The sequence below is a fragment of the Nipponia nippon genome, unplaced genomic scaffold, assembly GCF_047370975.1.
Source record: "Nipponia nippon isolate SJK-2023a ecotype South Korea unplaced genomic scaffold, ASM4737097v1 scaffold_1, whole genome shotgun sequence".
Taxonomy (NCBI): Eukaryota; Metazoa; Chordata; class Aves; order Pelecaniformes; family Threskiornithidae; genus Nipponia; species Nipponia nippon.
This window is the reverse complement of record NW_028262290.1, coordinates 143837727-143865303: the sequence shown is the minus strand read 5'-3', so window position 1 is coordinate 143865303 and position 27577 is coordinate 143837727. Positions and strand designations below refer to the sequence as shown.

Sequence of the window (27577 nt, the reverse complement as noted above, 5' to 3'; positions counted from 1 at the left end):
TATGGGGAGCAGAGAAACTGTGGTTCAAAGAGTAACCTAAGACAAAGCTGTAACAGAGATGGAGATTTGTTGTCAGCTTTGTTTGATATTGCTGCTGATGAAAGAGACAATCCTGCCCTTCCCAGCTTCTTGGAGCATAAATTTCTACCCCAATATTTTTTCAACACTAGCAACTACATAGCTATGTAGTAAGAGCACATTGTTTATCAAGCTGAAAACTAATACTTATCCTGTAGGTTAGTTTTCACCTACATCAGTCAACTGATCCCATAGAGTCTCACCATCCTCCTGTTCATAAGGAAAGGGTCCTTTCACAACCTTTTTGCAAGCTTTGACCCACTTAAACCAGCTGGAAAAGTCCATGCTGAGATTACACATAGAGCTGCAAGGTTTGGATCTAAAAAGACACATCTGTGCTAACCTAATGGAGTAATTTGCCCTTAAGAATTATTTTACAATTCCTACTGAAACAAAAAACCTGCAGAGCCTGTCTTACTGGTTTGAAAGACACATTCAGCTGATATAATTTTCATTCAGAAAAAAAATATATAAGCCACAGGCAAGAAAAAAATATTGCATGAATAAATAATCTTCCTTGGCATACATTCAGCTGAATCTGGATTTATTTGAAATCTAAGCATATCTGGTTAGGGAAATGTCTTTTTTTTGGCCTTTTTTTTTTTTTTTTGCTTTTTTACAAGACCGCAGTTCTAAAAAAAAATATTTCTAAATTGTCTTTGTCTTTCCACTACTTCCATCTATTTGCCTTATACCTAAGATCTGACTTAGACCCTGTTACAATGAAGAAAGGATACGTAAGAATTCCTCAGCATAATCAAGATTTTCCTGGATTGTAAAGTTTTCAAGAGAAACAAGCTTTTATTTTATTACCTATAAATTTTAAGTTAGATATGTCATCTGATGAATTAATGGCAGACAAAATCTGCTTGAGAGTGTTCACAGTCAAAAAGAATGTTTCTTTGTTGAACTATTGGCAAAGAAATGGCTCAGTGTGAGAAAAAAAACCCACTGAATTTTGTTTTAAGAAAGTATTTCCTGGGGGAGTGCATATTCTTTTATTCTCTTCACATTCAGAATAAGCTGAAAATAAAATTCTAGTTCTATAAAGAGCTGTATAAAAAATTAAAAGAGCAATCAGATAAATCACAAAATAATTTACATTGAAAGGGACTTCTAGAGATCATATAGTCCAAGCCCTGCCTTGTTGAGTTTTGAGTATCTCCAAGGATGGAGACTCCACAACCTCCCTAGGTAACCTTGTTCCAGTGTTCGACCATGCTCATGGTGAGGATATTTTTCTTTCTATCCAATCCCTTGTTGCGCCTTGTATCTGCAAGTCTTTTGTCTTTTTGCTGGGTACATCCAAGAAGAGTCTGTCTCTGTCCGTCCTCTTCATACCCTTCCATTAGGTAGGCGAAAGACATTCATAAAATCCTCATTTAGCATTCTCCTCTCAAGACAAAACCATTTCTCTCAGCCTCTCCTTGTACACCACCCACTCCAGTCACAATCACAGGGGCCCCCGCCGTACTCACTTCAGTATTTCAACATCCTACTAGTACAGCAGAATCCAAAATGGACACAGATGTGGTATACTAAAGACATTTTGGATTATTTTTCAATCATGCTTTTCAGACATAGGCTTTCAGGGCATGATGAGCTTTACATTTGCTTTGTTCATTGTCATGGCATCACCTTATAGTAGGTGGACAAATATTAATTGAAAAGTACAACTGAAAACACAAGCAATAACAAAACTGCTTTTGCACTGACCAGTCACTAGGACAAGCATAGAAACAGACCCAACTGCCCCACTCTGCAAAGAACATAAAGCCAAAGGTAAAGAAACACTAAGTTCTTGCAGCACAGGGCTGTTTTGATCTTTCCCAAATGAAAATATATTTTATAGTGCACAGTCTAGAAATCTATGAAATGAGTCTTTGTGAACTGCAGGAGTGTTGTACTTGCCAGTTGGGTAGTCGAAGACCAGAGAGGCTTCTCAGATATCTAGGCGCTTGTAAATCTTACATAGTAGACACATCCCATTCACGCATCCATGGGTTAACTGCTTGCTTGCAGATTCAGGGAAAAAGCAACCCTCTCCCCAGACGGCTGTCTATTCACTGAATTTAGATTTAAGCTCATCCATTCACCAGCCCACCAATACGCACAGAAGTGGACTAGGGAGCCTGGGAGTCAAACGATCCACTTCACTGGTAGGTACGGAGTCTGCTGTTAAAGCTGCTGGATCGCTTACACACCAGGCAGGCATCTGAGACACCTAGCTGGGAACATGGAAGCCTTAACAAGTCAGGACGTTGACAACTTGATATCTGCAAACCTGTAATAACAGAGCTGGCAGGCTGTAGAACAGTTAGGCAACATCATTCTCTACTGATTTTATCTTCACAACAGAAATGCAGTTTGTACAGCCTGTGGATACCAGCATTTCTCAGTGTCCTAAACATTGTGATCCAGTTGGAATTTTGTATTTCTGCACCTGTATCAGTACCTTACACGTTACTACATCACACACATGCTTGCTCACGCTCATCATTCACTTCATCATTAATAAAAGTAAAAAAAAAATGTATTTCCTAGGACAGGTACTTAGGCTTTTTGGAAAATTATAGGGTCATAAAAAGAAGTGTCCAGTTAGAGAGAAAGCACATCTGTAACATGCATTGTAATATTCATTAAAGGTTTTTTTATGACTATGGACTCGTATCCCTAAGAGTTTTCCTACTCAGGGCAAAGCAATGGTGTGATCTTGCATGTAGGAGATAGCAAAATGAATAAACCACAGGAAAAAACTCTGTAGGAAACCATCTCTCAGTAGCTCCTGAGTTCAGGAAACTACTGGTCTTTGATTCTTGAAAAATAAAGACTAAGGTAATCTTTCGTCATTATACCTAGACACTATAAAGTAATGGAGAAAAGTATGGAGTATACTCAACTTTTTTTTTCATTGGTCATATTTTTCCCAGCAACGTATCACTCATGGCTACATTTTTAGCAGATTATACTGCAAATAGGTTAATGTCATTGCTAACATCTAAAAACTGCTGCTGAAAAATATATATAGACGTCTTTACCAACTGAAATTCTGTTCTCCAGAAAGCTGTCTACCCATCCCCTTACTTAGACACGAAAAAATTTAGGAAACTATAGAGAAACTTTTTTGTGGAAGACTTGCAGCTGATGTGCTCACAGCATCACTAATGCAAAATTACTGAAATAAATACTAAAGTCACACAACACACATTTGCAGTTTTACTACCTGGACCTTCCAGGATGTTGAAACTGCAAATATAAAGGCCATGTGGATGCTCCAAAGGTGACCATGAAACGTAGCAACATAACCTCCCCTCCTTTCATACTGTTTCTGCTGTCAGCCTAGTTCTGCTATGGCACAGCTGCATAACCTTTGCTCAGATTTTTGAGGAAATCGTTACATTGAGAGAACGAGCTATGAGGAAGTCCATAGAGTAAAGCTGTGAAATTTAAGAAAGGTAAAACTGGAGATAAAGGTGAAGACTGCTGGGATGGGGCCAGGCAGCAGCTGAAGGACCAAGAGGAAGGACATCAACGTGGAAAGAGAATAACATCTCAAGGGAAAGAAATGAGGTGGAAGACTGCAACATCAAGCACCTGTCACAGGGAACAGTGAAAGCTGACCCTTTTCCATCTGACTAGCAAAGACTCTATAGGTGGTTAACACGCTAATACTAATTTAGTAGGTCATTAATCCTGGCTATCTTTTGTGTGCGTTAACCACAAAGTAACTGCTTTACATATAACTGCACGTAGCAAAAGGTGACTGAACAAAGCGGCCCAGAGAAGGAGAGAGAGTGAGATAGGTAATGGGAAGCCATTTTGGCAGCAAAGGCATGTAGGAACGGGGAAGCAACCAGAAGGTGCCACTGCTGCAGATGGAAAGAAGTCAAGGAACAAAGCCGTGTTAACATAAGCTGTGAGTGATAACGCAGTATAGCAACACTGACATTTTGGTCTGAGCACGGCAGGTTATGTCACAGAAAATATTTTAAAATTGATGCCAAGGCCACGAAGAAAGTGAAGAAAGGAGACTAGGTGATTCCTATTATGCCACCTTCTGTCCTTAATCTTCCTGCTCTAAAAAATGTACAGATTTAGATAATAATCTTTCTTTTTAGGAACAGCAGAAGAGTAGGATTAAGTAGCCATTCAGCAGATGAACAGTTTATCTACTTTGCTTTCACAGCACCTATGCTAGGTGTGCTCCTATGCAAGTACAATAGTGAAGAATGATGCAAAAAACCCCCCAAAACTTCCTATTTCCATCTCTACAGTCTGAACAGGGTATTAGAATGTCTCGGTGTTATCTAAAATGTGTGGATGGAAAAATTTTGGCTAGGGCCCAACTTAGATAACATCATAGCAATTCCCACAGCTACAACTAAAGACTTTAAAGCAACATTTAAAAAACTTGCCATTTGTGATAGAATATGAAATAGTAGTCTTTCTTATTTCCCAATTACCAATGCTTCAGCGGCAAGAATAATCAAGAGATTGTAGGACTGCAAGTTTGATAGTGTTTTCTATCACATGCTGACTTTGCTACAGTCATTCAAAGCTAGACTTACAGCTGTGAACTGAAACCTGAACTAAACCTTAAATCCACTTAGAAATAGCAACTATTACTACAAACTTCTTGTTAAACCGCATTTTTTTTGAAGAATTGTATTATACCTTTGTTCCTTTGCACAGGCTACTAATCAGATTTTTAGATGAAGATGTGATTGCCCCTGATTTTAATCTCTGAGCTGCCTTTGGACCTACCTGGGAATCAGTGAGAAGGATCAAGCAAATGTTTACTTTTAAAAAACAATGTGTGTGTCCTGGTTTCAGCTGGGATAGAGTTAATTTTCTTCTTAGTAGCTGGTATAGTGCTGTGTTTTGGGTTTAGGATGAGAATAATGTTGATAACACACTGATGTCTTAGTTGTTGCTGAGTAGTGTTTACACTGGTCAAGGACTTTTCAGCTTCCCATGCTCTGCCCGGTGCACAAGAAGTCGGGAGGGGACACAGCTGGGACAGCTGACCCAGCCTGGCCAAAGGGCTATTCCATACCATATGACATCATGCTCAGCTTATAAACCTGGGGGAAGAAGGAAGGGGGGGGACGTTCAGAGTGATGGCATTTGTCTTCCCAAGTAACCGTTACACGTGATGGAGCCCTGCTTTCCTGGCGATGGCTGAACACCTGCCTGCCGATGGGAAGTAGTGAATGAATTCCTTGTTTTGCTTGGCTTGTGTGTGTGGCTTTTGCTTTACCTATTAAACTGTCTTTATCTCAACCCACGCGTTTTCTCACTTTTGCTCTTCTGATTCTCTCCCCCATCCCGCTGGGGGGGGAGTGGGTGAGCACCTGTGTGGTGCTTGGTTGCTGGCTGGGGTTAAACCACAACAGTGTGACAGGAACCTTTGATGAAAAGGAGGGCCACAGGGATCTGAAGTCTACAGTCCCCACAAGCGAAGAGGGAGCCATAGGAGGCTGCAGTCTTCATACGGTCTATAGTAGCAAAGACATCTGGAGCCTCATAGGAATGGGAGAGAGTAATAGGGTCTGCAATCTGGTCAGGGTTATACAGGGTTTCTGTAGAGGTCCTGAGCATCTGCCTGGAAGCAGTGATGACAGGCATCAGGGTACATCCTCAGCCTGGTCCCAACTTTCTGCCTCGTGTAGAGACTCTTGCATGATGCAGATAGCCTGACACGCACCTCCCTCTCCTGCCCTGATGGCTATGTCACAACACACTGCTTCTATTACTACTTCAAAACCTATCTATCTATCTGAGCTGCCATTCTTTTGTCAGGAACTCCTCGGTCCTTGGGAGCTCTTCAGAGCAGCCAGGTCCCCCAGCAACTGTGGGAGAGGGGAAAAACTCTGGGGTGAGCGATAGCTCTCCATCACACATCACCTGCATATACGCAGAGGTGGCAGAGGCCCCTTCAGTGTGCGAAAGGGCAGTACCGGCAGGTGTTCCTGACAGTAGGGACCTCATTAACTACAGCAAGAGGGACTGGGTAGGCCTCACATGTCTTTCCCAGTACAAGCAGTGCTTCACCACGTGGTGAAGCGTTTGCTCCGGGACATGAGGACTGCTCCAGGTCCCACTCAGTCTCCCTGCTGGTGGTTTGTGCTTACCCCCCCCTCCTGTGGAGCTGCAGGTCACACCCCACCAGCCTCTCTCCCACACACTATTTTAACAGGAGGCACAGAAAACCACCGTCTGGCCACAGAAACGTCCTTGCAGACTCCTGAGCTCTTCCCCACCTACAAGGCAGTAGGGCCACCTGCCCCTGGGTCAGGAGCCCCCCAGGGCCAGCCGGTGCTCGCAGCTGAGCTCAGGCTTGCTGCGGGCGCCGCCGCGGTTACAAGCACAGCCCACGGGGGACATCAGCTGGGGAGGACCCTTGCCCTCGCAGGGCCCGAGGGCGCACACCGAGGGAAGCCCTCTGGGCGGCTCCGGCTGCGGTTTATTCACACCCCGCTGCCAGGGCCGCGGCCCACCGCCCGCCCAGAGGCCGGCCTTCTGCCCCCGCCGCCCCGCGGAGACTCGGCCCCTCCGCCCCGCCCGGCTTCCGGGCCCGTTTAGAAGTGGAGCAAAGGTGAGGAGGAGGCAGTGAGCCGGCAGCCAGCCAGCCAGCCAGCCAGCGAGCAGCTGGCCGATCAGCCAGTCGACTGAGGCGGCGGCGGGCCCGTCCAGGCCAGGGTAAGCAGCGCCCTGCGGAGCGAGCGGTGACCTTCGCCCGCCTCTTTCCTCGGCTGGGGGGTGCGCGGCGGTGGGGAGAAGGCCGTGCGGACGGCTCAGCTCGACTTGTCCGCTTTCCCCCAGCCCCGTCCACCCCGGCGCGGGCCCTCAGCTGCCGTAAACACCGCTGTGGTGCGGTGGCGGCCGCCGGCCCTGCTCGGCCCTGTCCCGCCCCGGGCCGCCATTCCGCCAGGCGGGGAGGGCACGGCCGGGGGCTCGGGCCGCCGTTGGTGGGGCCGCTGCCCTCCGCCGTTACTGCGGCTGTGGGGGCCCTGGGGACGGCGAGCTGCGTGATGGCGGCCGCCAGCCGGGCCGGGGGCGGGCCGCCGTCCGGCTGATTTCCCCCTTGCCCAGTTCTCCGGTGTCAGTTTGGTGGGTGTCCCTGGGCTGGCTGGCTGCTCCTCGGGAAAGAAAGCAACAGGCCTCGAGTTTGTTAGTCGCGACATGTCTGGAGAAAGCATCAGTAGGCGCCTGGTCATGATTTCCCCCTGTTGTGTGTATGCCTCTTGCGGCTTCAGGCCAACAACAAGTCCTCGATCCTGGCTTTGTCAGGCGACACTTCCCTGATGTGTGTCTTTTACTGTGTAAATGTCGGGGCGGGGGGGGGGGAGAAAACAGTACGGGGAGATACATCATCAGTTTCAAACTTAGGCTTTATTAATAGACTCTTAATGGTGTGCTACAGATCTGCATCATGGAAAACCAAGTGCTTGAATCCTCTGAGGAGCGAACGTTTCAGTACCAAGATTCTCTGCCTTCCCTGCCTGTACCTCTTCTTGATGAATCTTTAAGTAAATACCTTGATGCAGGTAATGACTTAATATTATAATAGTAGCGTGGTGTGTGCTGTTGTAACCAGGCTAATCTGAAGATGTTTGCGAAGTGATTTGTAGAGCCAGCTTGTATCAACTGATATAACTGAGATTTCCACAAGTTTAGAGTGCAAAAGGTCTTTTTCAGGTTCAAAACAGGAAACTAAGTGCCCAGAGCAACCTAAGTAAAAGTTTCCGTTTTATCCCTATTTGCGTTTCTTCAGAATGGAAGGGAACTGGGCATGTGGGAAGGTTAACTTTTTGATTTGAGCTTTTTCCCCCTAAGGTTTTGGTTTTGTTTTTTGGCTATATCAGCTGGTCTAATGAAAGATATTTCTCCATCTACAAATTTTGTTTTGCATAATGACTACTTCGGTTGTTTATGACTGTGTTTGCCCAGAATCTTTGTAAGAAAAAAAAAAAAGTTATTTCAGACTTTTTCATACTTAAATGTTCTTCTTTCTCACCAATGCTATTAACTATACAGTAGTAGGAAAGGGCAGTGGTGGGCATTTTTGGATGATTTCTGCCCTGAAATGTTTGCTCTCTAAAGAAGATCACATAAGAGAAAAGTTTTGAAAACAACATCAATGCACATGTGTCTAGCTTTGTTTATAAAGCAGTGATGACTTATTATCATATCAGGCTTTGATATGTCGGGGATGACAAAGATACATTACCTAGTATCTTGAGATTATTTTTCTATGTTTCTTTAATAATTTTCAGAACTCAGAGACATTGAGCTTTTTTCTAGAATGTCTGCTTTGTGTCTCACCATCTTACTTGTAATACAGGAATGTTAACAGAGTGAGACCTAGAGTTCTGTCCTTAGCAGAAACATATCAGAAACATTAAAGTTTTCATTTGTTTAGTCTGTGAAGGTGAGTGAAGGAAGGGAGGTGCTTCTGAAGAACAATTCAGAAGGCCCAAGTGACCCTTCATAGATACTGTGAATCATTCCTTGGAAATTCCGGTCTTTCACTGGTTGGAGGAGGATCCCAGGCACTTCACATTAGTTAGTGTGCCTGTTGGTAAAGCACTTGTCTGTTTAAAGCCAGTCAACTGGAAAAGCTGGACAGAGTATGTCTCAGAAGGTGCCTTATTTAGGGATTTACAGTGGCTGCCTCTGCTTTGGATTCAGGATGACTAACCTAGTTTTGAAGGTAGGCCTTGAGCAGAGAAGGTGGCTGTAGCCATGTTGTTTAGCCTTTCAGCTCACCCCAGAGGCTGAGACTCAGAAGCCTGGACTCAGCCTGAGAGTATGAAAACCCAGAGCTCCAGCTTTCCAGAGCGTTCCTTAACATGCAACTGAAGATGTCTTTCATGGGATAGTTCTTGTTCATGGGTGGAGCTGATCTATGCAGAAAGGAAGACAAGATCTGTTGGTCTGGAAGAAGTGGCAAAATTCAATTTCACTGAACTCTAGTGAGAAAGGGGATGAGTTCTGCTACTTCCTAATAGTGCTGCTTCTACATCTGATCAAATAGTTTTTAAATGGAAAGAGGTCCTGTCATCATAGAATCATGTAGGTTGAGAAGGGTTCATCTAGACCAGATCCCTGCTCAAAGATGGTCTAACTACAGCAGTTTGCTCAGGCTTGCTTAGCTGGGTTTTGTATACCTGCAAGGATGGAGATTCCACAGCCTCTCTGGGCAACCTGTTCTGGTGTTTGATCACCCTCATGATTGTGGGAAGGGGAACAAAAACCAAACCAGCAATGACAAAAGAAAAAAAAAAACAAACCTTCACATATTCCTTGTCAGAAATTTCCTGTGTTCCAACTTGAGTCCATTTTCTCTTGTACTGTTCTTGTGCATCTCTGAGAGGAGCTGTGCTTTATCTTTGCTATGCCTTTCCATTCAGTTGTTATAGAGTGCAGCAAGGTCTTCCCTTTGCATTCTCTTAAGCTGAACAAACTCAGTTCTCAGCCTCATCTCATCATCATGTGCTCCAGTCCCCTAGCAATCTTGGTCACTCCTTGAACAGGGACCAGAACCGAGTAATTCTGCTTATTTTCTTTCTTGTGTGCCTGTGCATATTGCTCTGTAATGAATTTGTAACTTGAATAACAGAGAGTAATCACTCTCTCTTACAATATAGTGTGGTAGTAAGGTCACTCTCTGGGAAACCTGAGTGTCGGACTACCCTCCATCTGGGGAGGCTTTCAACTCCAGGTTTCCTGGATGAATACTGTAGACTGCTGAATGGTTTAGGTGAATGGCTCTGTCTCTATTATTTCTTTTTTCATCTGTGTTCACAACTGATGGTGGTGCAGTCCAAGCTGCATCTAGATATTGTTTGTATTGACTTTAACAAGGCTTTTGGCATATCAGAAGCTTTTTTTTTTTTTCCTTAACTTCCTCACAGACGAACTGATGAAGTATGGACTAGGTAGTACACGGTCAGGTGAACTGAAAACCGTCTCAGCTGCTGGGCTCAAAGGCTTGTGATCAGCGGCACATATTCCAGATGTAGGCCAGTCTCTGATGGTGTACCCCAGGGGTCCAATATTGTTTAACATCTTCATTAATGACCTGGATGATGGGACAGAGAGCCCTCTGAGTTTGCAAATGATACAAAGCTGAAAGGAGTGTCTGGTGCTCCAGATAGTTGTACTGCCATCAGAGTGAGCTTGACAGGCTGGAGGAACAGGCTGACAGGAGCCTCATGAAGTTCAACAAACAAAGGGAAATGCCAAGTCATGCACCCAGGGAGGAATAACACCCCATACCAGCACAAGCTGGGGCTGACTGGCTGGAAAGCAGCTTTGCAGAAAAGCCCCTGGGGTCCTGGTGGACGTGAAGTTGAATGTGAGCCAGCAGTGTGCCCTTGCAGCAAGGCAGGCCAGCAGCTTTCAGGGCTCTATTAGAAGGAGGAGCATTGCCAGCAGGTAGAGAGAGGTGATCCTTGCCCTCTGTTCAGTGCTGGGGAGGCTACATCTGGAGTGCTGTGTCCATTTCTGGGCTCCCCAGTACAACCAAGATATGAACATAACTGAAGTGAGCCCAGTGAAGGGCCATGAGGGTGATTAAGGGCTTGGATTATCTGGCATATGAGGAGAGACTGAGAGAGCTGGGACTGTTCAGCCTGGGGAAGAAAAGGCTCTAGGGGGGATCTTTGCAATGCGTGTAAATACTTGATGGGGGGGAGTAAAGAAGACTGAGCCAGACATCGCAGTGGTATCCAGTGACAGAACAAGAGGTGATAGACACAAGTTGAAATATAAGAAATTCCTTTTAAACATAAGAAAACTCTTTTTATTGTGAGGGTGGTTACGCACTGAACAGGTTGCTACCAGGGAGGTTGTAGAGTCTGCATCCTTGGAGATATTCAAAACCTGACACAGTCCTGAGCAGCCTGCTGTAGCTGACCCTGCTGAGATGACGTGTTGGGCTACATGATCCTTAGCTCTGTGAAGAAGGAAAAAGTAGTGGTTGCAGGCAAGTAGTACTTGCAGCAAGACGCAGTTGTGAGGAAGTAAAATTTTAATTCTACAAGGATAGATAAGTATTTGAGACTTTGCCCAGCTGACTCTGTTGTTACTCATAAAAATCTAGATTAAAGATGGTACAGATACACGATTACTAAAAATTAAACAAGTATCCTTCCTAGTTTCTTAACAGCTGTAAGTAGATCACAGGATTAGCGGTAGCAAGGCAGACAAGAAATTAACTGACAGTAGTGTCCAGGAGCCTCAAAAATTAATCAGACCTCATTGTGTAGGTGTTGAATCAGCAGGAACTTCCTCCTCCCCTCCATTCTGTTTGCCACTGACTTCACAATCTAAGTATAAAGGTAACAGAAAATACGTTATACGCGAGGTGAATATAAGAAGGCAGTGACATGTGCCTGTGTGGAAACTGACATCAGCAGTGCCTGTTGCTGACCATAGATTTCATGGTAAAAAGGCTTTAAGGAGGGGTTTAGATTAAAATAATGGCTAGTTTTGCAAATATTTACAGAGAACTTTGGCCTGTGTGTCACATGATCTGAGAGAAATCCAGAAGTATTTTAAAATATAAGAATTGGGTAGTAGTAACTGCCATCATTGTCATTCAAAGGTAGGCATAACATGGGGACAGTGAATGAGAATTGATGGGCAAGGTGCTTGTAGACCATGAATGGACTTTGAAAATAAAGACAAGTAGCTTATGGTTGATGCAGTAGGGTGGCAGACATGTATGGCTCAATGTATTAATTTACAAACAAAGTTCCTGTAAATTTAATTATTCAGTGAGTTCTGTGGCAGCTGATGGAGTCGCAGAACTCCACAGTATTTCCAGCTACAGTTTTAAATATATTGGATTTAGTTATCTGTTAGGTATTTCAATTTTTCAGCAATTGCTTTCATCTGCTAACATCTGTATTTATTTAAAAGTATGTATTTATGTTTTATGAGAACACATTGTGATTTATTTATGGATTTTTAAAAGGTGTTTTCCCTTCAAATATTTGTTTTAGAAAAATAAACTTTGAGTGTTTTCATCCACTCCCTTGCCTGTGGATATCTGAATCTTGGAATAAATCTCAGTATGCAGTTGTCTTTAAAGTAAAAACATTTCCTTTTTACAGTGAAGCCATTTCTAAATCAAGAAGAATATGAAAGGACTGAGGATATAGTTAAAAAATTTGGAAATGGGATTGGGAAAGAGTTGCATCAGAAATTACTGGAAAGAGCGAAAACGAGAAGAAATTGGGTATGTATTAGATATGTAAGAAATCATAATTCAGCTTACAGAAAGTTGGTTGTTCAGGATACAATTTAGAGAACCATTTAACTCTTTTATCTTAGGATCTTCCTTACACATTCACTTATATATGTGTGATTTGTTTTTTCCAAAGTTGGATGGTTAAGAGGGTTCACTAACTGAAATGTTAAGTTACCTACCAGCTTTTGAATGCTTTTTCAGGCTCTTCTGCTATCACCTCTGTGCCCCCCTCCCCCCCCCAAAAAAAAAAAAAAAAAAAGTTGTTTTAAAGTTGTCTTTCAACAGAGAAAGGGATACAAGGGGGGTTGTTCCCAAGTGGAATTCATGACAACTTTGTAAATCTTAACATGACACACTCTGGAGTGGAGATTTTCAGATGATGATAGAAAAAAATACATTATGAACTGTCCATCCCAGATCCTCTGTCACACAAATCTCCTTTCCCTCCATTCTTCATGGAGTAATCTGTCTGATATTCACGGCAGCCACAGCTGACATGTGCAAGAGTTTAAGATGAATATCAGGGAAGAACTCTTCATCATAATTTACAGTTTAATAGTCTTAAGCAGTATTGAATTTTATTTCAAGCTTGAAAATAGAAGAGCTAGATGTGTTGTTACCCTCAGTTAGTTTTGAACCACTGTCCTGCCTTCTGATATATAGGAACTACTATTCAAAATATTAAAAAAAAAAAAAAAAAAAAAAAGGCAGTTGAACAATCAGGTGATTAATAAAGAATTAATGACTACAACTTAATTCTGATGCTAAACATTTTTCATTTTCAGCTGGAGGACTGGTGGCTGAATGTGGCTTATCTTGATCTTCGCATATCAACGCAAATACACTGTAATATAGCAGGCCCCGCTCCCTATATTGAAAACTACTGGCCACCCAAAGAGGGCACTCAGATAGAAAGAGCATGTGTATATATATGGCACACCCTGAAATACTGGGATCTATTACGAGCGTAAGACTTTAAGAAAAAAAAAATTTATTCTAAATATTAATGATATATGTGTACTTTAGTCACAAAAATATATTTATGTCATTGGCATGCATTCTTTGCGGTAAAAGATGGGTTTGTCTTACTTTGATTTACTTGCATAATTATCATCTCTCTTGTTTAATTTTGGTGTATTTGTTTACTACAGAGAGAAGGTGGCTATAGAGAGATCTGGGAATGTTGTTCTGGACATGAACCAGTTTCGAATGCTCTTCTGCACTTGCAAAATTCCTGGAGTTACCAGAGACTCGATCGGCCATTATTTTAAAACTGGTAAACAAATGCAAATTGCGGGTTAATACAAGCAAATGATTTTGTATTAACGGGCTAATGGAGTGGTCATATTAATCATAAAATACTTGCTTCCTCAAGCACTACATCAGATACTGGTTGTTGAGTGCTTATATAAGGAAGCAAAGATGTCTAATCTACAAGTGCCCTTTTTGGTCCAATATTTAGTCCTTTCTAAATAAGATTAAAAGAAAGCTCTGCTTCAAATTGTATGTTACTAGCCTGATGCCTATAATAAGTATGCCAGCATTAAGAATTGAAAAAAGACAAATTCCATGTGTTATAAATGTGGGTGAATTCTGTGTATGATACGGACAGAATTTCAGCATCATTACTAATTGCAACTTTTCCCACAGAATGCGTTTCTTGAGTGTCCTCCCATGCATTCTGTTGAGATAATTCTTGCTTATTTTCTATCATGCTGTTTCTTGGCTTGGTCAGCTTCTTCTATTTTCAGTCTTGAAAGTACTCCATAGTGCTTCTTGAAGCCATTCTCTTAAACTCCCAACAGTTTTCTGGGGTAGAAGATCAAGAGCTAGGATAAAAGTGTAATGTTCTTATTCATCCTCCACTAATACTCTAGTATTGGTAATCAAGTAACTGAAATCATAACACCCCTCCCATACACATTCTGATGCGTCCAGATTTGTTCAGCAGTGTCACTCTAGATAATCATGGGAGATGTGAATTCCTGTAAGACTTGGGAATTCAAGAAGAAGGAGGTATTGCTTTGCTCTATAGAAAATATATAAGGAAATCTCCATACCGCGGGATATGATGAGAAAATGCAAAGTTGAAGGCAAGTTTCAAGGGTTTTGTCTTAGCATTACAGCTGAGGAGTCAGTGTAAGTACCAAAACATAGAAGAAACATTCAAATGGTGGAAATTCAATGTTCTGTTTTGATCACGCTTAAACAAAGCTATTATCCTGTGGAGATGCAATTTAAGTCATTCATGTCCCTTTTCTGCATTAAAATATTGTAAGAACTTTATTAAACAATATTGCTTATATCATTTTTCATGTAATACGCAGCAGGTGATATCTATTTCCATGTAGATGTCTGCCTCCAGATGAAATATTTAGTCCAGTTAGTTGTCTTGGTTCTTTGTGATTCATGGAGAAATATGAATACCTCCAGAGAAGGTCTTGGGCCATCAAAATATGCAGGTATCTAAGGCAGGCAGAAGGAATTGCCATCTGGAGAGGGATCTGTTTTTCTCCTTTGGCTGTAGAGGGAACTAACGTGGTCTGAACACTTGAAGTAGTATTCAGATTGCAGAGTAGGACACCTAAAATTTGACAGGTAACGTCAGCTTGAAGTCAAAGACCACACTAAAAGCCAAGAAAGCTTGATTGGTGGAACCTGGAGAGCTATTCAGTTCAGCCTGCAGCAGACACCTTAATGAGAAGAAGTGAAGAGCTCATTAGATACCATTAAGTGTATTGGATAGATCTCTACCAACTGTTGTGAGATCTCAGACATGTCATTCTAGGTATGTTAACTTCCAAACTTAATTCTACCCCTTGCTTTAGACAGCTAAGGTTAGGAGGATGCTGCGTAAAGTAACTGAATTTGATGTCATCCCTTCTGATTTTTGTTATGTTAGAAATTAATTTCATGATCTATGAAGGTGACGTTTACATGAAATGACAAATTCCCCACTCTAGAATGTCTTTAATCGGGTATGTATTGAATTGTATTATCTGATTTAGAAAGTAGGACCATAAAGATAGGTGTAAAAGCCTTATAGTTAAGATTAAGACTTCTGTGGATGCCCGTTCAGTTAAATACTTGTGGGTAAAGTGGCATACATTTCTTCTTTTTCCCAGGGTGGAGTACTGGGTTAGAAGAGATGTAGCACAGGGACTCAGTTTGAGAAAAATGGAACCACGTTTCTTGGGGTTTTAACATCTGTTTTTTGTCAGAATCTTTTCCAACTTTATTTAGTCTTATTTCCAGATAGATGGATTCAATAAGGCAACGCTATGCAAGTGTACCTGGCCTAGTGTGAGCCAGTACCATTTATGTTTCGGTACAGTGGCCAAATTGGTGTGTCAGTGCTCCCTTTTTACAAATTTGCAGATTACAGATCAGGTCTGGTTGACATGGTAGTGCATCTCGGATCTTGAGCTGCATAACTGAAGCTGGTCGCATAGACACTGACAACTGAAGGACTCAGTCATCTGCAAAGCGTCTTAGCAGCAGGCTTGCTGCATTATATTCATCCCTTAAAAAAACCCAAAACTAAACAAAACTCATGCAAGAGAGCAATGTTGCTAGATCAACAAGCAACACTTGTTTCAGCAGAGGGTTTTCTTGCCTACAAGATACACAGATAAATAACATTTGCTACTAGGTAATGACAATGACTTGAAGTAGTTAATAACAGTGAAAGCTATGTACTTCTGTATATTTCCTCTGACAGTTTTTAAAATGTCTTCAAACTTGCAATAAGATCATGCTAATGGACTTCAAAAGTTATTCTTTTTTCTTCTTTCCTGTTTTTAACTTTTAACTGAGGAAGTCTGCCTCATTTTGAACAAAGAATGGGTCTCTAGGACTAGCTAAGTGTTTTTCCTGTATCTGTCACTCACTTTATCCCCATGGTTGGATTTTCATTTCTCTTTTTTCTTTTTTTTTTTTTTTGTTGTTTCATTTCAGAGACTGAAGGTGAATGCCCATCTCACTTAGTAGTCCTGTGTCGAGGTCGAGTGTTTGCATTTGATGCTATACATGAAGGCAATATGGTGACTCCTCCAGAGATTTTCAGGTTTTCAAACTACCTTATTTCAAATAAGCTGTCCTATTCAAGCTATGTACCAAAGAGAGTCTTTCTTTTTCTGTCCCCTTCACGCCAAAGAATTAGGTGTGAGAGAGGCTATGGCTTCTCCTCTAGCTGAGCATTCAGATTTGAGTAAATTCTTGTTTAGTGGATGGCATCTTTTTGCCATGAAGCATGATGATCGTTTACTGTTGCAATACACCCATAGAACATCACACAAAACGGCTGAATGAAGATGTTTCAGTAGGAAACATCATTTATGTGTGAAGTTTCTTGACATGGAATTATTAGGATTGTAAGTAACATCATTCCTTTCAGGACCAATCCACATTGATAGTTGTCTCATTGCTACTTAATCATTATCAAAGATGAAGCACCACTGTCATGTTGATTCAAATCTAATATACTTATGGTCCATTTTCTCAACAACAGAGGGGCTGCAATTCCTGTTGGTGATTGCAGCAGAGTCCAAAATCACAGTATACACTGGTTGACTTTCTGCTAGCTACAGAGCAATACAGCAGCATTTCACTTGCATTTCTTGTCTTTGCACCAGACCTGTGACAACCAGCCGTGTTTTGTGGCTCTCTTCATATTCCCAAGCTGCTGCAAAGGAACAGAGAAAATAATTTAGTTCTTTAAATAGTAAATTTCAGTATTAGTGCAACTGGCAGTGTCTAAAGCTTTTCTGTGCTGTATCTCCTATCTCTCAGTAGCGTGCAGAGGTGCCAGCTTTTCAAATTGGCAATACAGTTGTGGCCACAAGCTCAAAAATCACTCTTTTTTAAAAAATCTGGTACTTTAATACTTAAGATACTTCAACATGTAGTTCTAATTTCTGTAGTTGTACCTGTTAGATCAAGCAAGCAACAAAGAAATGAACACCTGGAATACAGACAAAAAACCCCTAAAGCTTTCTCTTGCCTATAGAAAGGGCAGGTTGGTTTTGGTTTGGTGGTTGTTTTTTTTTGTTTATTTGTGTTTTTTAACAACTTCATCGTGGGTGCCTTATACTTTTGACAACTGTGTAACTAATGATCAGTGGTGAAGTTTAATGGGCAAGAGTGCCAGAGCACAGGACAAGCCAGTTTAAATGCCTGTAATTTGTGGAGTTTCTTTAATGCCTAGAAGAGCATGTGAAAAACCGAATTTGCAAACTAAAAATTAGCTCTCTGTTAATAGCTCTTCAAAGGGAAAATGCAAGGAAATGGTGGGAAGAGAAGTATTCTTGTGTAGTTCAGTTTCTACATTTAGGATGTACTGTAGCTACTGTTTGGCTTTAAATTTCACGGTTTACCTTGAGTGGAAGTTTTGCCCTTGTATCAGTTGCTATAAAAGGTGCAAAGCTGCAGTATTGCAGATGTCTGGTGCTCGGGAAAGTTTGATCTGCACTGCTGAAGTCTTAAATCTAGTTTTAAGTTAAGTGCATAACACATTAGGATCATGCTTGTATACATCTAAGTTTGTACTGGGCTGGTAGCTGCAATTTGAATTAACCATTAGTGACTGAAAACAGAGCAGGTCTTCAGCTGCCCTTAGAGTCTGAGGAAGCTGATTCATGCTTCCTGAAAATTCACATTAGCTTGTGAATGTGGAACCAAAATTCCAGCTTGGCAAAAGAGAGAGATAAAAAGGGTGACTTTTATCTTCTCTCCAGATGTTCTTTGTTAACTTCAGTTTTTGAAATCTTCTTAAAGGCAACTTACTTATATACAGAAAAGATGCCATAGTGAACCAGATGGACCAGGACTGGCAGCCTTAACAAGCAACGAAAGGACAAAATGGGCAGAGGTGGGAATACTTCAACAGTTGATTCCCGAGAAAAGCATCCTGATCCCTGGAAATAGTCATTTCACTTAGCTTTGTCTTTTTATGCTTTCTAGTTACGTCAATATTTGATTGATCTTGATCCAAAGAACTTAACTCTTCTGGAAAAAATTCAGAAAAGTGTGTTTGTGGTCTGCCTCGATGATTCTAGTCCCCATGCAACTCCTGAGGACTACAGTGAGGTAGCTAAGGATTTTTGATTATTCAGATCTGATCTTCTTTATATAAATATTTCTTCTGCATATATGCAGAAGTAGCACTTCTTGCTCTTTCGGAACAGAGAAAATTAAGCAGATAAATATGCAGATAATGCTTCTTGTTGATCCATAGGAATCCTTAAAGAGTTTGAATTGTTAGGACATTGGAAGTGGGAATGGCTGAAATCTGCCTTCATAATCTTTTATCCCTCTATCCTTCAGGGTTCTCAAAAAATATAGTAATCAACTTATCACTCTTTAAATTAAAAACTTAGGCTTATAATCATGTTTCATCTTCAACTGGATGAAAATGTCTTATCTCTCGGGGAGGTCTCACCATCTTAATGTAGGCTTGATTTAGCTGACAGAGGTTGGCAGTATACTCAGTGTTTTTTAAAACCCACAGTGTGTAACTTTTGCTTTAGGTTACAAGGCTGGGGCTAACAGGTGATCCGACTGTACGCTGGGGAGATAAATCCTACAGTAGCATATTCTTTTCCAATGGAACCTGTAGCGCGTTCTGTGACGTAAGTTGAAAATTTTTTTCCTCCTTATAAAACTTTCAAGTATTTATTTACTACGTTTGCCCTTTCAGAGTATTATTTTAAATGTTTAGTATGTTCCTCTTTAGTGTAGCCTTGTTTATCAGGCACCTTGTCTGGCAAGTTTCCAAAAGCAGTCTGCTTTCAGTGTTTGATATTACACCATACTTGAATTAAGAACATGAGATCTGAAGTCATAATCTTTTTTTCTAAAAGTGTTTAATGAGGGAGTTCCAATGACAAAAAATACGTTGTATAAGAAGGCTTAAAATTAACTCTTTGTATTATGTAGCTATTTGAACAGCTGTGTTTTTTAAACTTGTATTTTTTTGAACTTGTTATTGAATGGCCAGAAGGGCCTGTATCTTGTCTGAAATTTGCTTTTCCACAGCAGTGGTATATTGTACCTCTCTGTCTGGCTGCAGAGCAGTTGAAACAGTGGGTGGACTGACAGTAGTTCTATATGTGTTGTAGAACTGGAAAAACAAGTCCAACACTATGCAGTAAATCTGTTGGTCTGCAGGAAAAAGAGTGGGGTAGGGGAAAAAAGCAATTTGATCCTCTTGCAGTTATGCAAATAATGTGATATCTTGTTTTATATGATTCTAGCATTCTCCTCTTGATGCCATGGCTTTAATTTCCATGTTCTCTTATGTCGATAAGAAGCTTATTGAAAATGAAGGAAAATGGAAGGTACCTATCCTTTAAACTTTCAAATGTATTAGTTAATGTGATTTTTCTTATGGATAACATTTTCTGTTTTCTCTTTCTTTCTGTCCGCATCTTCCCAGGGATCAGATAAAGTGAGGGATATTCCATGGCCAGAGGAACTTGTATTCACAGTGGATCAAAAAGTTATAAAGGAAATTGGATGTACTAAAGAATGGTATTACAAAAAGGTGGAATTTCTTGCTGCTTCTCTTAATTGTCACTGATTTTTTTTTTTTTTTTTTTTTTTAATTTTCATTCTATTTGCATGTTTTTAGCTGGCCTTTCTCCATGCTGGAGAACAGGGATAAATATTTTATTGGTGAATTGATGTTTCAAGGGACTTAACACCATGGTTTAATTTGTTACATTGTTGGTTTGTGTTGAATGTGCTTTATTTGAAGTGAATCAAGTTGCGGTATTTGCAGTTTCTTGACTTTGTGGGTTTTTTTCCTCCTGTGGCTTGACAGGTATCTGACTTGCAGCTAGTGAGTTATGCCTTCACATCCTTTGGCAAAGCATTGATTAAAAAGAAGAAATTTCATCCCGATACGTTTGTGCAGCTTGCCCTGCAGCTGGCTTTTTACAAATGCCATGGACGGTAAGAAAATCTCGTTGCCCAGATTAGGAATAAAAAACTAGTTTCTTGGGTAAAGGGGTGGATCTGGAGATACAGCACAGTGGCCTTGCAATGCCAGTGTGTAATTTGCTATGGTGACAGAAGAATGAAGAAGTAAAGGGTTTTTAAATGAACAGTTGCATAGGGCCTTATTTTGTGCCGTTGAACTCCACGCAGCTTGTGCTCTTGGCTTCAGAAGAATTGCGTCCTTTTGCCCATAGGGATCATGCGTGTACATATTGTGGAATGGAGGGCAGAAGACAATCCATAAAAACGTAGATGTGGGCTGTACACAGTAAATATTTGGGCGAACACCAAATGCGCAATGGGTCAGGATTCTTTAATGTCAAATAGTTGCTCAGATGGAGAAGAAAGTGTTATCTGTAGCAACTAACAGCCACCAGTCTTCCAAGCCTGTAAAAAGCCTCGCAAACCTCAGTGTCTCACTTTCTTTAGCAACATTAGATGCGAAGTTTTGGGCAGAACAAGAGAGATGTAGATAGTGACCCTCCAAATGCATGACTCTGCATTGTTGGGTGTGTCATTTGATTTTGTATTATTGGTAAAAGGCAGCATTCTTCCTGGTAATTGGTGTTCCCAAGTTATTGTTTGCTAAATAGCACTGATTATGGCTTGTATAAGTCATTACTGACCTGGAAAGTATTGCTTGCTTCAGAAAAAGGAGGGTTTTGTCATAGGAGCATGATGCTCAGTCACTGGAGATACCTGTCTCATCATAAGAAAGATCGGTAGATCTCAGTTTGCTGAACATTGGAATAAATTGACTAAAATAGCCTGCTAAGTCTGTTGTAAACATACAAGTATGTTTCACGTTAGTTGTATATTAAATGGTAGACTATCATAGGGCTGGGGATGCTCCAGGGAAAAGCTGGATGGGTGTCAGTATGCAACAGAGAAGGATTTGAGCCTTTTCCTTATAAATGCATTGGGACACGCTGCTTATTTCAAGTGTGTCTCTGAATTTTTGAGTTTTTGGACAGTGTAGATGGTTTTTTTAATGGAAATATGGAGTGAAACTGAAGCTTGCATAATTTCAGCTTATTTATACTAGAGGCTGGTAGATCCGTAGTCTGCAGAAAATAGCCATGACAACCCAGTCTTTTCAAGGTATGATTATAGGACTGGCACTTTTTCAGTCATCTGTCTCATAAAAGCTTGCAGAATTCCTTTGTGGCTCTTTTTCAGACACAAAATTTAAAGAAAATTAGTGGCTTACTGATACTTGTAACTAAGCTAGATGTGTAAGATACTTGGCAGGACTTTTTTACTCCTTGAGAGAGCATATAGTTTTGTTAAGTTAATGAGATACTCTTCCCTATTTTTCTTCTCAGCCCGGGCTGCTGTTATGAAACTGCCACAACCAGGCGTTTCTATCATGGCCGCACAGAGACCATAAGATCGTGTACTATGGAAGCAGTGGAGTGGTGCAAGTCCATGCTGGATCGTTCTGATAGTGTAAATACTGAAATCCTACTTCAACCATAATGAATTTAGAAGGCCTGTCATTTGAACTGCTTAAAACTCAGTTAGTGTCTCTCTAACGTTTCCAGTGAGACAGATTTAAAATGTTGGGTTGCTTGAAGTCTGGCTCTGGTCATTGTGACTGAGGTGAGCTGTCATGTGTGGGCTTGTTTGGTTTTCTATCCTATTTACCTTTTGGTTTCAAGAATGTAGGTGTCTTGAGTTACAGTCACACTGATGTTTTGGTTTTTTTTTTTTTTTTTTTTTTTTTTCCCCCACACCTGAAAAAGTAGCTGGATTGGAACCAATGTATTCTGCTGTGGAGTGATTCTGTTGTTGTTTTAATTTTTAAGTGAAATCAGGAAATGTTAATCTAATCACTGAGTCTGAGAGCAAGATTGAAATCTGTTTGTGTCCTAGTGGCAACAGGGATGTATTTCAGAGTCTGTTTCTGGATAGCTGAACGGATGACCTTTTCTTTTCCCAGCAACTGCCCTCTGGTGCTTGGCTGGCTGAGCATTTCATGCCTTTCTTGCCAAGTGAGAGCTGTACTAAAACTCTTTCTGTTGCCCTCACTACACATTTCTCAGAGCCTGAGAAATGAAGCAAGGAGAAGATTTTTGAGAGAAAGGGCTACATATCTTCAGGAAATTCAAAGATTCTATATTATCAATGTATCTGAGAAACATACAGAAATATGGCTATCAGGAAGTATGTGTGATTGATAATTGTAGTCTTCAAGAGCTTATTTTCCTGGTCTTCACTGGCTTCTTTTGGCATGTGCTGCAGCTTTGAAACTCAGTTCTCTGGCCATTATTCAAATCTGCTTTCTTATTACAAATATGGATCCCTCTTATTATCTGCTCTTCAGTTATCTTCTAACCAATTAGTAGGCTTCTATGAGTAATACACATAGAGGTTTGTTACTTCCAACACTAACTGTAGCCTTTTTCTTTTTCTCTTTATAATTTTAAATAGCACTTCCAAATATCTTCCTATTGCTTTTTTTTACAGTGAACTCTTGGGGCTTAAAAAAAGCATTGAATCTGTTCAATAGTATTGAAATTAAGACGCTTTAAAGTCTGTTTTTAAGGTACTAGAAAATACCTAAAGTTAGGTACTTCGGAAAAAATCCTTTTGCCTCATCTTTGTCTTTTGCCCCTTTTGAGCTTAGTAGCTTGATTTTTTTTTTTTTTTTTTTTTTTTATTTGCATTGAGTGGCTACTGCCCTTGTTTCACATTCTCTGCTGCAGCCTCTCGTGTAATGAAGAAAAGGATAAAGGGTGCTTCTTGAGTGGTTAAAGAGCTAGTAAGATCTAAGATCTTAGAAGCCAAGATCTTGGGTGTCTCGAGATGTTTCTCTAGGCCTCCTTTACCAAAATATGTATTTGTGTTCTGTTATCTCTGGTTTTAATATGCAGCTTTCAATATAAAATTGGAAAAACCATAATGTTGGGCAGAACTACTGTCATGGAAGTAATATTTCAATCAGCAGAGAAAATTTGGGAATGCAGTTGGCATCTGTGCCTATTTTTAATTAGGGTCTTTTTTTGTTTTGTTTTCTGCTTTTCCTTCACAGATTTTTTTCATCTGGGTTTCGGGGTTTTTTTGGCATGAAAAATGATAAATAGAATATTATATTTCAGTTGGAAGGGACCTAGGACCTACAATGATCACCTAGTCCAATTGCCTGACCAGTTCAGAGCATGGTGATCATGTAAATGCAACTGCACCTGCTAAAAGCCAGTGTGTTTCTAAATAAGTAGTACCTGTAGGAAAGTTTTGGTTTTGATTACTCTATTTCACAGTGGCTAGTTTCCATTGTTTCAGCTTGTTTGGGAAAGAACATGAGGTTTAGAATATAGTTCAGTGCAAAAGTGATTTAAGTAACAGAACAGAGATACAGGAAACAAATGAGCAAATTTGCTTGAAAAAGGAATTTGGATTTGGGGGAAAGAGTTTGAGAGAGGTTCTAATGTACCTTTCAAGTTCCTCCATTTTCTTCTATCTAAAATTGCTAGAAACTGAAAGGGAAAAACTTGCTGATCTGTGATTCCTGATGTGCTACTTATCTTGATTGTTTTTTCTTCCCCCCCCTCCCCCCCCAATCCTGTCTCCCCTACTTTACACAGACTTATCAACGACTACAGCTGATGCATAAGGCATTTGCAAAGCACAACAAAATGAAGAAAGAATGTGAGAATGGAAAAGGTACTCTGGAATAAATAAAATAAGCAAAAGTTTTTTTTTCAAAAGTTTTTTCTGGGATAAATAAAATAAGCAGAAGTAAGATAAGCAGAAGTTTTTTTGTTTTGCTTTTTCTTGTGCATGAAAAGGGAATATTGCTGTATGCTAATACATTTTCTCTGTCTCCTTGTTTTCAACCTGAGTAAAAACTACCCCTTAACATTTTATACTTTAATTTCGGGGAGAGGAACGAAAACCTACTCTTTGCACCCTTCCTTGTGCCCCAAAGACACATTCACTTTGAATATTAATTAACTTTTTCTGCCCAGCTAAACATTATTTCAGAATGCATTCTGATCAAATATATGCTTGGCTGGAAAGTGGGAAATGTGGTCTTTTAAGGCAGAGGAGAGATTTGGGTGAAATTCTAACCCACCTGTGTTAGCATGACAAGCTATTCTATGAATGAGAAAGAGTAGTTGGGAAATAATCGCCTGATGAACCTTCATACTCTCTGCAGTCTACTTGGTGAGTTATCTAGGCAGTTGTGGCCCTGAAAGCCTTTTCACCTTGTCCACGTAATTGCCAGTGGGCCAGTTGCACTGTGTGGAGCTCCTCCTCCTTGGCTGAAATGGAAGTTTTCTCGGTTTTTGTTTTCCGCAGGAACTGTGCTGGGTTTATATTCCGTAGTTTGTTTGCATTTGGGCTTAGTGTTGCAAGCTGAAAGTGATGAAGGTCTCTTAGATCAAATATTTGGGACATGTTTATGTATGCTACAATATGAATCTTGGCTTCTGGTAGACTCTTGTCATTTGTCTGTCCTTCAGCTGCTATTTGAGCTTCCAGCTATCCAGACCAGAAAAAGCAGAAAAATGGGAAATGCTGCTGTTAATGATGCAGTATTTGCATTTATTTGACAGGATTTGATCGTCATCTTCTTGGTCTCCTACTCATAGCACAGGAGCAAGGACTGCCAGTGCCAGAACTTTATGTGGATAATGCCTTCACAGCTAGGTAATTCATATTCTTGTCCTGTGGTTGCATCCCTTGATTCCAAGGACTTTGTTACATTGGCTTTATGCGTTCTGATTTCTTGATCTCTAGGACAAAATAAGTTTTTTGTAAAACTCACTTTTTTAAAAATTATCTTTAAAAGTGCTGATTTTGTTTTGTGTTGTTTTACAGCGGAGGAGGTGGGAATTTTGTTCTTTCAACTAGTCTGACTGGCTACACTAGTTTTAGTGGATCTGCACTCCCTATGGTACATCATGGCTATGGCTTTTTTTATGCAATCAGAGATGACAGGTAAGGATATAATGTCATTTTGGGCATGGTTCTGTCTCTGTCACAAAGGGAAAGGCGGCTAACAACTAGAATGAGGAAAGGGAAAGACAGAAGAAACATGGCTGAATGTGTCAGAAAAGGTTGAGAAGTGAGGTGCATGAGAACAGAGGCATTAACATTCTGGGAAAGCACATGCGGGAGGAAGGACGAGCAGTGGAGGTGCAGTGAGCACCAAGATACTGACAATAAGCAGAAACAAAAGGGAGGGGAAGGTGAAAGAAGGGAGGAACAAAAGAAGTTAACTTATTTTAAAATAAGCTTTTGTTTTAGAGATCATTAAACGTAACATGCAAAAGTTTTTTTTAAAAGTAGCAATTGACTGAGATTGACCAGGCGAGCACACTGTCCATCATTCTTGGCAGTGACACACACATCTCTTGACTCAAACCAGACCTCTTTGAGTAACAAGGAGAAGCTAAAACATTTGGCTTCACTTCTTATAAAATGAACAGTAGGATCAGAAAAGATCCAACTTTGGCTTATTGGTATCATGGACAAAAATTATTGCTTTTTTATCAAATCAATAAACTACTTTGATTATAATGTGTTGAGATAACTTGCTATTTTTGTGATTTAGCTGTAATTTGGATTATTTCTTCCTAAAGCTAACTATGGATTGTGTGCAGATTTGATTCAGTTTGAGAATACAAACCATTTGTACTTTGCTCTATGGCTCTGTTAAGATAAATAGAATTAGATAAAGACCTACCTTTTATTAGGTAAATAGGAAAAAAAAGTACTTCAAACCTTAAACTAGCTGCAGAGAAGAAATGTAATTCACAGTATTTTCAAATATAAGCAGAAAAGTTATGTCACTGCATATGTAGAAATGGGTATTTAAATCAAAGTATCTAGTTTCAAGATCTGTCAGCATTATTGCCTGCTGAAGGCACTAGGGATCTGAGTCCTTTCTGAATGTTGAGAGAGTATGTTTATGTGAAAAGGTTTGCTTCGGAATTTATGTCAATTTCACATTTCAGGGCAATTTGTGTGACTTTTATCCTAGACCATGACAATTGAGAGTGGTAACTTCATTGTTTTCTATATTTATAGGATTGTTGCTACCTGTTGTTCTTGGAAATCATGTCCAGAGACTGACGCGGAAGTGCTGTGTAGAACTGTGTTCCAGTGTCTTCAGGACATGCTACAATTAACAGTTGCAGCTCAGCTGTAAGGTTGATAACGATGTAAAAGCCTTTGCAAGCTCACAAGTTATATGTAGTACTTATAAATGAAATGCTACTCAAGAGTACTGTTATATTCAAGTTAAGACATTTAATGATCTCTGTGAAGTCTACCTATTTTTATGGGATTTACTGTGGTAACGGTGCCCATTTAAGAGTAATGTAGCCATTTGCAACAACAATGCAAGCAGTAGTACCTTATCTGTGTAGAACTATGCAATATTAAAATACGCCTCAGTAATGCAAACATACTTGAGAGACAGGGTATTGGAAGTGGAGAATTTATGGGAGATTTGTATTTATGATCTTAGTAGTAACACACAGAATACTTTGTAGTCTACTGATATTGTTTATGCCAGCGGAGCACTTAACTGCGTACTTAAGAGTAACCACCCTATCCTCTTGGGTCATTATGCTTCCTATTCATAGTGGGTTATGAAATAGAAGGGCTGCCTCCATAAGGCTGTATGTTATCTTATAAGTTATTGTTCATTTTTGCTATTGGGATTATACCAAATAAATGTTGTATCCGTGAACAGGGATGTTCCCACTACATTTGTAGTATGAGAGCACTACAATCTGAAGTATTTTGAAAAAGGAGCTCTCAATAATAAACACAGAAAGCAGCATATGAGTTCCAGATGCGTCAGGTTTCATCTTCTAGTGAGCTGTGACTGTCTGCTGCTTTACCCTAACAATACACAGTAAAAGTAAGCACTGAATGCAGTTTGATATGATTCTCAGGATTTTAAGATGCGATTCCTCTGTTTGAGCAGCTTTGTATTTTCCTGTCATGGAAATAAAATTCTTCTGAAATTGAGCTTTGTATTGATTGATTTATGGGTGGACTGTTCAATGTGTAGCAGCTAAACTTGGTGAAAGAAAGATGATCTTGGGGACAGATGAACTTGAAACAGAGATTCTAAAGTACCCATTGTTTTTTCTCTACTTTTTTGAGTGTTGAGAGAGATCAGAGATCGTTATTTGTTTTACAGAAGCAACTGCATCCTCAGCTAAGACTGAAGCAGTCTCTGCCCTCTGGAACCTCTGTTGCATATTTTTTTTTCCA

General features: G+C 40.4%; 1 protein-coding gene across 3 annotated transcripts; it reads left to right on the top strand.

The window, feature by feature from the left end:
- The first annotated feature begins 6623 nt into the window (after positions 1–6623).
- On the top strand, positions 6624–27328 carry CROT (carnitine O-octanoyltransferase). Of its 3 annotated transcripts, none has more exons than XM_087775700.1 (17): positions 6624–6780; positions 7505–7628; positions 12204–12328; positions 13126–13307; positions 13492–13616; positions 16298–16406; positions 18116–18209; positions 18302–18427; positions 18868–18969; positions 19594–19677; positions 19776–19883; positions 20163–20293; positions 21664–21787; positions 23926–24004; positions 24901–24994; positions 25166–25285; positions 26378–27328. In XM_087775700.1, the coding sequence occupies exons 2-17, from the start codon at positions 7514–7516 to the stop codon at positions 26496–26498; spliced, it is 1839 nt and encodes a 612-aa protein (XP_087631826.1). In that variant the 5' UTR covers positions 6624–6780; positions 7505–7513; the 3' UTR covers positions 26499–27328. The 3 variants fall into 3 exon arrangements, with proteins under 3 accessions (XP_087631826.1, XP_087631836.1, XP_087631818.1); XM_087775710.1 differs by having other exon boundaries at positions 6625–6780; positions 7484–7628; XM_087775692.1 differs by lacking the exon at positions 6624–6780 and adding an exon at positions 7310–7387.
- The last annotated feature ends 249 nt before the right edge of the window (positions 27329–27577 follow it).